Consider the following 10,875-nt stretch of genomic DNA (forward strand, 5'->3'; position numbering starts at 1 on the left):
GGCGGAGATGGCTGAAGGTCAGTACGTGAAGGCGAAGACGTCAGTGTGGTGGGATATAGGGAATTGTCAAGTCCCAAAAGGTCACGACGCTCATGGAATTGCGCAGAACATTACCTCGGCGCTTGGTAAGATGAACTACTGTGGTCCTGTTTCAATCTCTGCTTATGGAGATACCAATCTTATCCCTTTAGCCATCCAGCACGCTCTTAATTCTACTGGTATCGCTCTCAACCACGTCCCTGCCGGTATTAACTCAAACCCTAAACCCTATAAGTATCTCTCTGTGTTACTACTACTCATTATCTTGATTTAATAATGATATCACTAATGCCTTACATACAGCCTCTGATTGGATTTTGAATTCTGTATTGAATCTTTTATTTAGGTGTGAAGGATGCGAGTGATAAGAAGATTCTAGTGGACATGTTGTTTTGGGCATTGGACAATCCTGCTCCTGCGAATTTTATGTTGATTTCAGGAGACAGAGACTTCTCCAATGCTCTACATGGATTGAGGATGAGACGTTACAATATACTGTTGGCTCAGCCTCTCAAAGCATCAGTGCCGCTTATTCATGCTGCAAGGACTGTGTGGCTTTGGACTAGCCTATCTGCTGGAGGATGTCCTCTCACGCCAAGCGAAAGCTCACAACTTGTTCTCAATTCCACTCTTCAATCTTCTTCTGTGTCTAGTTCATCAAGCCAACCTCTGGATTCTAACAACAAATCAAAGGTTAAATACGTTCCAAAACCATCAAATCAGCAGCCTAAAGTCCAGGAAAGTAAGCCTAACAATAACTACCGTCAGCAACAACAGAACAACACTCAAGGGAAACAGTTTAAGAAAGCCCCACATGAGTTTTTTGCCAGTAGCCAGCAGCAGCAGCCCTCTAGCAGACCTCCTCCCAATTTACAACCCTCTAGCAATGTTAACCCTTTCCCTGGTAATGTCATGAGTAATCATCCTCAGAATCAGTTACAGTACAACTATCCTCCTAGACCTGGTCCTCCTTTTCCTCCTAGACAACCTTACCCTAACCCTGATCCTTCTTGGAATAATGGAAATAATAGCATTCCAAATCATGCTCAAAACTATTATCCCAATGCTGTCAGGCCAGGTGCTCCTAATATGCAGCCACCTTATGGTAATGTTTTCCGCCCCTATCGCCCAGAGAACCTGCAGCCTCCTACTGGTAATGGTTTCCGTCCTATGCACGGGCCTAGGTTTTCGTCTCCACCTCTCTTGACTGCACCTGATATCAGCAATCTAAGTGTGTCTCAATATCCTAGTCAAACTCAAAATCGTCCCAACTTCAACCATCAAGTTAGACAAGAATACAGACCAAAGATGGAGTCCTCATTCTCTCCTAGCTTAAACGGTCCAAATAACGGTTATCTTCCACGGAGTAGTAGTGCCCCAGTGACTCAGTCTACGACAACCAATTCGTCCACTCCTGGAGTTTCGTCTTCTCAGCCTCCAGTGGTTACTGGATCTGGGACCAGCAATGGTATGTGGGGAACGCAAGAGTGTCCACCACCATCTGAGTATGTTCAAGGCCTTATAGGTGTTATCCTACATGCTCTTAACATCTTGAAAACTGAAAAAGTTTCGCCTACCGAGCCTAATATCTCGGATTGCATTCAGTACGGGGATCCAAAGCATCGTGGTACTGATGTAAAGAAGGCTTTGGACGGTGCATTAGAGCACCATATGATCTTGGTGAATAATGTAGGGAAACTAAAGCTCTACATTGGCAGAAATGAAACTCTATGGAACTGTGTAAATCCTTTAGGGGGAAACCCTAAGCAATACCCAAAAGCAACTTGGGATAAACTACAAAAGTTTCTAAAATCATCTCCTGGGCGGGCAGCGTTCACAGCAACTCAGTGCAGGTGAGTATGGGTTGCTTTTCTTAAAAGAACTTTAATAGTTTCTTTACCCATGTAGTATTGTAAAATCGTTTTCTTCCTCTTTTGATTACATGTATAGGTTCGAAGCTGCACAAGTTCTGAAAAAGGAATGTCTAAAAGAGCTTACTTTAGGTGACATACTGCAGATCTTGAATATAACTGCAACAACAAAGAAATGGATTAGTCATCATCAAACAGGATGGAAACCAATTACTATTAGTCTTGATGCAGAGACTACTAACGCGACAGCAACCGAAACGGATACAGGTATCCAAACCGATGCCTGAAATTCAATCTTTGTTCCATGAAATATTGAAGGAGTAGCAGCCATAAGCAGAGCATATATGGGTACTACTTCTAATATTAGAGAGCACTAAGACATGGAAAATAGTGTTTTTCATATCTAAAACTTCAGAATGAGATGACTCTGATTTCTGAAGTCTAAGTACTAGTTTTCTTAATAGTAGCAGCACTATCTTCTTTTCTTTTCATTTTACTTTGGTCGGTTTAGTCTAGAGGATACAAGGGTAAAAACAATTGGGGATGGTTTAAGGTTTGGATCTATTTGTCATGTATTAGTACATGGTTGGGTTCATAGCAGCCTTAAGTGTTGCCATCACCAAGAAGAATGCACAATATCATGGGGGAGGATGATAAACATGTGATTGGGAATCTCTGCATCACCTAAGTGTTTCTGTTATTTTGTTTCGTTTGGTCTTAAGAGGTTACAGTTAATTTTCGTGAAATTTCCACTGTCGTTGGAGTGATAATATCTGTAATTTCACCTCTTTCTCTTCATTAGTACCTTATCTTATTCTGAACCATGAACTTCCGTTTATGTTTATGTATTGGAGATATCACTTCTACTGGTACTTTTTATTGTTTTTAATTAATAATTATGGGAACCAATAATACACCTACATACGTTATTATTACAAAATTTTGAAGTGTATTAGTTCAAAACGCAAGAAAGAATTATTAGGTGTATTTAATCTTTTGAGAAATTCATAACATCATAATTTTTACATACAGTATCAAGTACAATAATACAAGGCTTACAGTCACCAATTATTCAAAATGTGATGTTGTAAGAGACTCCGAATCAAGGAAGAAAAGGATTGTGAGACGGGAACGTCTGTTTTTGCAGATTATAAGCCCTGCAAATGCCAAAAATATAAAATACCAATAGATACTAATAATATTTCTATAAAAATCAATAGTGTTTTCGAAGTATAGCTAAGTAAAGAGAGATAGGGTGGCAACGATAAACTAACCTGTTAGCTTTGACTCCACCAAGTCCAATGGTTCCTAAGACGATCAAAAGGAAAGGTGCGCCGATCAACCAAGGGTTACCTCTTTTGGCAGATGCATGTGCCCTTGGAACTCCAGTCCTGACGACCCTCGAATACGCGCCTTATCACAATGTTACAAATCTCGAGTCTCATCAATTTGTGTAACCCACTAAGAAGATATATGAGAGTGTTGAGTAGTCTTTTTACCTGCTCTATAATATCTTTGATCCCTAACACCACCTGCAAACAGAGAGAAAGAGAGAGAGGAATGTGGTAATTACAATTAGAGACAATAGTTGAGAATGAATAGATATAAAATGCTATATTCTATTGAAAAAAAAAAGAGTAAGCATATGTCTTAATCTGCGGACTTGTAAATCCAAATGTTCTAGAATACAAGAGTGTATAGTAGTAGGATGTGATATTGTGATGGTCTCTTAATCACAATCTTGCAACAACAGAAGCTCCAAGGACTCTCAAAATCTGTGATATCATATCAATAGCAAAACTATTTAAACATCTGGGAACAAGAGTAACATCCAGACTTGCAAAAGGATTACACAATAATGGACCTTGATTCATTTGTCATGAGGAAAGCTGATTTCACACGACAGGAACCTAATAGCTCTCCCATTTGGGTTATCGCAGACCTGTGGATTCTTAACTATAACACCGAGGAAAGGTCATATCAGAGAGAGAGAGAGAGAGAAATACCAGAGTCAAGGCAAGAGTAAGCTTCAGATATCTGCAAGCAAAATTGAATACACTACTAACTTAAATTGTCTTGTAAGATTTTGATCCACAAACAAAAAAAGAGAGAAAGAAATAGTAACCGATTTGAACAAAGACTCGGCATGGATCTTCTGGTCATCTGGAAATAGGTCAGGATGCGATTCCCATACTTTCTTCCGGTAAGCAGCTTTTACCTAATCCAACAAAATGTCACAATCCTATCAAATAGTATCTCTCGCAATTCCTAAAACTAAACCCATCACACCTTATGCTTAATGATACCGTCGAATCAACTAAACTCGAAGGAAACCAAACCAATCATTCACCGTATCAAAAAAAAGATGGAGCCCAGGTCAAAACCCTAATTATCGAATTGAGTGATCGAAAGCAGAGTAATCGAATCAGGAAGAAGAAGAAGAAGAAAAAGACCTGAGAAGGATCGGGACGAGAACCAGGAGGAAAGCCGAGCAAGATTTTGGCCTCCTCTACCTCCATTTTTCCAAATAGCTTCCCGTGTCGTCTCCTACGCTTCGCCTCTCTCTCGGAGTCAGGGTCGCTTTTAAGGCATCAAGGACATCATACGTGTAGCTCTCACGACCATTCCCGTTTCACTTTTCAGTTTCTCACTAAACCCAAAATAAATATACATTTATTATATTGTTTTTTTTTTGACAATCAAACCCCATAAATTAAGTTATGGGAGATGATTTTCTTCAAGAGAGAACAAATTAGGTTCCAATGAGCTTATATAGGAAAAACAGAAATCTCATGCTCTTGCACATTTCGCAAGTTTATCAGCACGGATATTATCCTCTCGAGAAATATATCTAAAACTAAAATTAGCAAATCTATCTCTGAAATGAATAAAATTCTTCAATTCTGATGAAAAGGTCAGCCAATCTTCAATATTAGACGTCATCGTTAGGAGGTCTGAACAATCCGTAACAAAGAGAGCTTTATCTAAGTTCAAGGCCAGAAGGCACTCCATAGCCCAAACAAGAGTGTCTAACTCTGCATGTAAGGGGGATAGACTTCTACGCGAACCTTTAAGTCTCATGTGCAAGAGTCTAGCACCGAAAGAAGCAATCCAACCGTGTCCACTCCTATCCACCTCTGCATGCCAAGATCCGTCTATAAAACATACCAGACAATCTTGTGGGATTTGGGTCGGTATGCCCGCTTCTACTAATCTTGATGGGATGTCTCGATTGTTTGCTCTTCTCCAAACTTCTTCTTCTTGGATGGCTTTCTCCAGAGTATCTTGCGGCGACTCGGATATATTATCAAAAACTTTTTTGTTTCTTGCCTTCGAGATGTACCACATCATCCAAGGAAACGTCCTCAAATTTTGATCAATTGCACCAAAGTCTCTACCACGCCCATATAGAAAATCGAGGTTACTATATAGGGAAGATGAAGGGAACACCATAGGATGGGAAGAGATTCTCGATAAGGCTCATACTTGACGTGCTGGAGGGCATTCAAATAGCATATGATTTATAGTTTCCTCCTCCGCTCCACATCTAGGACAATCTTTAACTATACCAATATGGCGATAATACAGGCGTTGACATGTAGCCAAACACCCAGTCACACATTGCCACACGAAATGCTTAAGCTTTCATGATGTTTTTAACTTCCATGCTTGCGCCTTGAGTGTTGTAACACTTGGCTCCTGAAAATGGAGATCGCAAACAGGACGAGAGATAGCTCTCGCGGCTTCATATCCAGACTTAACGGTATATTTCCCAGACTTTGTCAAGATCCACGAATAACCGTCCCTCGAGGCATTAATGCTCGGTTTGATTCCCAAAATAAGGATAATTTCTTTCGGGGGGAAAAGTTCTCGAAGACGCTACAATTTCCACCTTTTTGTATTAAAGTCGATTAAGGTGTTGACACATATCAAGGGGTTTCTCTCAGTATTTAATCCTTATGGTGGCCGCGCTAGAGTATCTGGGATCCACAGTTCAGTCTAGATGCACGTGTTGAACCCCGAACCTATGGTCTTACGGATTCTGTACGAGAGAACATGTTTTGCTGCCAACATGCTCCTCCAACCATATGAAGGTCGATTGGATAATTGTATCTCTGGTGGGCTATAATATCGAAAGTATCTCCCTTTGAGAACACGACTAAGGAGGGAATCTGGATATTTCAGCAACCTCCATAGCTGCTTTGCCAATAGAGCAAGATTAAATTCTTCTAGTGTTCGGAAGCCTAGCCCACCGTCAGAAAGTTTAGTACACATCTTCTCCCATGAGATCCAGTGTAGACCTCTACTATCTGCTCTATTGCTCCACCAAAAATCAGCAATCGCACTAGTTAGTTTTGAACATATAGCTTTTGGTAAGAGAAAACACGACATTACATATGTCGAAATTGCTTGTGCCACTGATTTTATCAGGACTTCCTTGCCTCCTTTGGATAGGGATTTTGAAGTCCATAAGTTCACCCTCTTATGGAGTCTATCCCTAACAAATGCAAAGACTTGTGCTTTTGACCCATGAATCTTCTCGGGGAGACCCAAGTATGTACCCATGCCTCCTTCTTGGGATATTCCAACAATAGTTTTGATCTCTTGTCGTACATGGGACGGGACCTCGGTTCCAAACATGATGGAAGATTTAGAGAAGTTGATTTCTTGTCTGGACGCCTCGCCATAAAAGCGGATTATATCAATAATTTCCTTGCATTGTTGAGGATCAGCTTTACAAAAAAATAAACTATCGTCTGCAAAAAGTAAGTGGGAAACCCGTGGGCTTGCGTTCGAGATACGTAAACCCTGAATCTTCCCCTCTCTTTCGGCATTCCTAATCTGAGCGATTAGGGCCTCTGTACAAAGTATAAATAGATACAGGGAGATCGGGTCCCCTTGACGAATCCCACGTGTTGGCCTAATCCGTCCTTTGGGCTCCCCATTGATCAAAATGCGGTAAGAGACGGAAGTAATGCATTGCATTATCCAACCCACCCATTATTGATCAAATCCCATTTATTCCATCAAAGCTCTTAGGAAATTCCATTCCACCCTATCATAAGCTTTACTCATGTCCGTCTTAATTGCCATAAATTTCTTACGGTTGGCCTGATTAGAACGGAGGGCGTGGAAGTTTTCTTGAGCGATGAGGATATTATATGTGATTAATCTTCCTGCTACAAAGGAATATTGGGTCTCAGATATAAGTTCCGGCAAAAACCTCTAGAGACGTAAGCTTAAAATTTTTGAGATCACCTTATAGCTCACATTACACAAGCTAATAGGGCGGAATTTAGACATTTCACGAGGTCGTTCTCCTTTCGGGATTAAACGTATATTTGTTTATTTAGCTTACCATCAAAGATTCCAGAGCTAAATAAATTCTTCACCATCATAGTGAGATCGCCTTTTATTGTTTCCTAAAATTTTTGGAAGAACAACGCAATCATCCCATCCGGACCTGGAGCCTTTCCCGGATTCAGGGAGAACAATGCTCGTTTGACTTCCTCGTCTGATATTTCTTTCGTGAAATACTCGTTCATAGCAGGTGTGACTAAAGTAGGAACATCCTTAATGGCCAATGTAGGATCGCTCGCATTCGAGGATGAAAAGAGGTTGCTGAAGTACTCTACCGCTACTTTTTCTATTCCTTCTTCTGTATCTACCCATACTCCAAGCTGATTAAGGATTCCAGTGATCTTGTTCCTTGCCCTTCTTTGTTTTGTGGAAGCATGGAAGAATTTTGTATTTTTATCTCCTTCTACAAGACAAAGTTCTCTATTTTTTTGGTGTCAGTATGCTTCCTCTTCCCTATAGGCCTCACAGAGATGCCATTTGAGGTTGAGGAGGGTTTCCGACGATGCTTGATCATCTTCGTAGGTCTCATCAATCTTTTCGTGGAGGTCTTCCGAGTTTGTTTAATTATTTTTCTTCCAATTGGAGATAGCTCGTATGCAATTTTGAATTTTTTTTCATGATGGATCGTTCGACGGATATATCTTCACCTCGCCATCCGTCCAACACCGCCTCTTTGAGGCATGGCTTATCAATCCACCTTTTGTCAAACATAAACCTTCTCAAAAACTTTTTTGGACGTGTTAGTATCGATGCGAGGAGAGGACGATGGTCTTAACCCCACATCTTCAAATACTCCACATTAGTGTGGGAAAAAATATTGTGCCACTCTTCGTTTCCCATGGCTCTATCCAGGCGACACCGAATCTTACCATTTGACAGTTGACCAATCCACGAAAATTGATTTCCTTGGAAAAGGAAAATCGATTAATCCACATGAATCAATCATAGCACGGAAAGGCAGAAAGGAGGATTCTGATCTTTTTTTTCCTCCTCTTTTCTCATGATTCCCTATTATTTCGTTGAAATCTCCAATAATAAACCAAGTTTCATATCGAGTAACTCCAATTCGCATTAATCTTTCCCACACATATTCGCGATTTGCGGGGATAGGATCACCATAGATAAAAGTCATAAAAACTCGGTTTCCATTAATTATAGTTTCGATGTCGATTAAACGCTCATCTAACAACAAACTTAACCGTATAATCTTTTAAATAGAAAAGAGCTAAACCTCCACTAGTGCCATCAGGCTCAACAGTTTGGAGATTATCAAATCCTAGCTCAACTTGCAAGGTTTGCAGAAATGTTTTATTATTCTTGGTCTCAGATAAAAACATAAAACGTGGAGAGTACATGCGGCACATCTCTCTCAGTCGACGAGAAGTTTCTTTAGCTCTCCCCCCTTGACAATTCCATGCTAAGGTCCTCATAAACTATTTCCGGAGGGAGTATTAAATCCTTCCCGACGCGATAGAACACATACGGAGCGGTGGGAATATATACATGACAAAACAAGGTATTCCAACTACAGGATCTTGAGCGCTAAACAGCGGATCTTGAGAATCAGCCGCTAGGTCTTGGGAGTTAACCACCGGATGTTGAGACTCAATCACCGGATCTTTAATATCAACCGCCAGATCTTGCAAGAATGCCATGGAGGTTTGAGAGTAAACCAGTCCGAGCAAAGATGCGAGACACACATAGTCAACACGAGAAACGAGCAACAACAAAGTTTGAGTAAAGTGCTTCCCGTAATGGGAGATTAAAAATCGAGAGCCACAAATATGTGCCAAAGTATAAACACCTTTAGGCATAACCTCTGTCAAAGAGACTGACTCAACATCTTGGAGAACCCAGAAGATGAAGTCTAAGAGAAGCGGCTTGAAATGGTCATTCTTATCATCCATGATTTTGATAGGCTTAGACCAATTGCTAGAGTCCTAAACTTTAGCATAAGCTAGAAAATATTTAGAAGAGACTTAGCAGATACTTGAGGAGAAGCAAAACCAGGATACATGTCTCTGAGAAAGAAACAAGAGAAGTTAGATCTACACGAATCTATTGCGGATCCGAGGCAAACAAGTGAAGAAAATGAGAGAAGATGGTGAAGGAAAGATCCAAAAACTCCATTTCGAAAATTCCGTACACTCGTCTCTCTGATTAAATGTTCCTTTCTAGAGGTTTCTTTTAATCTGTGGAACGATTTATGTGTGAAGCTGCGGTGAAGAAAGATTATAGAGAAGCAATATGAAAATTTTGGGAGGAGGAAGAAAGGGGCCTTTATTGTATATTTATAATATTGTTTTCAATATACCAAATTGTAATTTGGTGTAGACAACAAAATATATAGATGTTTTTTTGTCAAATTATCAATTATAATTTTGTTAAGAACACACGTCTTGATAATTAAGGAACTATATAAAAAAAATTCTGAGTATCATGCATTTTCTAAACCTAAAAATTTGTAATATTAATTTTTTTAATAAGAAAAATATTACACTTTAATCCATATTTGCATTTAAAGTATATATATATAGCGAAGATATATATGAATTGCATAACCGTTTTAACCCTAAAAACTAACGCGCAATTCACTCGCTACCATATGTAAAAATTACTAGAAATTCCTAATTAACTGCCAAATATAGACAGAACTATAAATATACAAAAACATGCAACTTTTCTATATCAAACCTCTCTTTTCCCTCCGATCAATCCGCTCGCTCTCCTTTCCGATCCCTTTCTCCTTTCATACTCATCATCATGATGAACATGGCTCCAATAATCAAACTTGTCTTTCTCTTTCTCTCCCTCACCGCAACCGCAACCGCTGCATCCGTCAAACCCACTAACAACTACCTTTTCACACCTCACGCTAAAGCAGTCGCGGGAATATGCACCGTTATCCAAACTGACACGAGTCTTTGCTGCAAAACCCTCAAACACGTTCCTACCGATGACCCCATCGAATTGATCCGAGCGTTAGCCCTTGCTGCTGAGAAAGCAGTGAAGCAAAGTGTTACTTTCCTCACCGAGAGCAAACCAAAACACAAATCAAGCGTGATCGCTACGGCTGTGATCAACAGCTGCGAGAAAAACTTGAATTACGCCTTGGAAGATTTCGCTGATTTGTGGAACGCTACGGGGAAAAACGTAACGACGTTGGCTTATAACTATTTTACTTGTAAGAAGGAGTTGATGTCAATCATGGGGTATCATTCGACTTGTTTGGATGATATTGAAGACAAGAATTTGCTCAAGGAAGTGGAGACTGGGATTGGAGCCGGGAAGAAGCTATCTAGTGATTCCTTTGATGTCTTTAATAATTTGAATACGATTTTCAAGACTTTTGGTATTAAGGTGAAGCTTAACGAGAACGACACTTCGCCCCGACCACCACCGTTGTCTGATTATTATTACTGATTTAAGGGCTTCGATGTAATAATTAATTATAACCTAGAGCGATCGCGAATGGGAATCATAGATATGCATGGCTGGTTCTGTCACGTATGATTTATTTTATGCGTTATTTGTGATGTATGTTTTATAGGTTTATTACATGTACGGACGGATTTGGTGATGATTGGAAAGGATATATTATATT

General features: G+C 40.0%; 3 protein-coding genes across 4 annotated transcripts; 2 read left to right on the forward strand and 1 right to left on the reverse strand.

The window, feature by feature from the left end:
- LOC104699657 lies at positions 1 to 2,782 on the forward strand (the record flags this gene model as incomplete). The annotated part of the gene is given in 3 exon segments (XM_010414996.2): positions 1 to 245; positions 386 to 1,892; positions 1,990 to 2,782. Coding segments are annotated over 3 exon segments (1,960 nt in total), but the record flags the coding sequence as incomplete, so codon positions are not given.
- Positions 2,879 to 4,551, reverse strand: LOC104699658 (protein CAJ1). 2 transcript variants are annotated; one of them, XM_010414997.2, is made up of 6 exons: positions 4,364 to 4,551; positions 4,036 to 4,128; positions 3,917 to 3,947; positions 3,410 to 3,442; positions 3,185 to 3,323; positions 2,879 to 3,067 (listed from the first exon to the last, which is right to left on the reverse strand). In XM_010414997.2, exons 1-6 carry the CDS (start codon positions 4,427 to 4,429, stop codon positions 3,013 to 3,015), a joined length of 417 nt encoding a protein of 138 aa, XP_010413299.1. In that variant the 5' UTR covers positions 4,430 to 4,551; the 3' UTR covers positions 2,879 to 3,012. The 2 variants fall into 2 exon arrangements, 1 of the variants encoding a protein (XP_010413299.1); XR_002032613.1 differs by lacking the exons at positions 2,879 to 3,067; positions 3,185 to 3,323; positions 3,410 to 3,442 and adding an exon at positions 3,533 to 3,685 and having other exon boundaries at positions 3,775 to 3,947; positions 4,364 to 4,550.
- Positions 9,976 to 10,875, forward strand: LOC104699659 (pectinesterase 5-like). The gene has a single exon (XM_010414998.1). It carries the CDS (start codon positions 10,035 to 10,037, stop codon positions 10,692 to 10,694), a length of 660 nt encoding a protein of 219 aa, XP_010413300.1. The 5' UTR covers positions 9,976 to 10,034; the 3' UTR covers positions 10,695 to 10,875.

Source organism: Camelina sativa, chromosome 7 (assembly GCF_000633955.1).
Source record: "Camelina sativa cultivar DH55 chromosome 7, Cs, whole genome shotgun sequence".
Lineage (NCBI taxonomy): Eukaryota > Viridiplantae > Streptophyta > Magnoliopsida > Brassicales > Brassicaceae > Camelina > Camelina sativa.

Coding starts and splice junctions, on each gene's coding strand:
- LOC104699658 (XM_010414997.2), bottom strand. CDS start 4,429: ATGGAGGTAGAGGAGGCCAAAATCTTGCTCGGCTTTCCTCCTGGTTCT. Junction 3,948..4,035: donor CCGAGTCTTTGTTCAAATCG/GTTACTATTTCT, acceptor TTTTGCTTGCAG/ATATCTGAAGCTTACTCTTG. Junction 3,443..3,916: donor TTACTCTTGCCTTGACTCTG/GTATTTCTCTCT, acceptor CTCTGTTTGCAG/GTGGTGTTAGGGATCAAAGA.
- LOC104699659 (XM_010414998.1), top strand. CDS start 10,035: ATGATGAACATGGCTCCAATAATCAAACTTGTCTTTCTCTTTCTCTCC.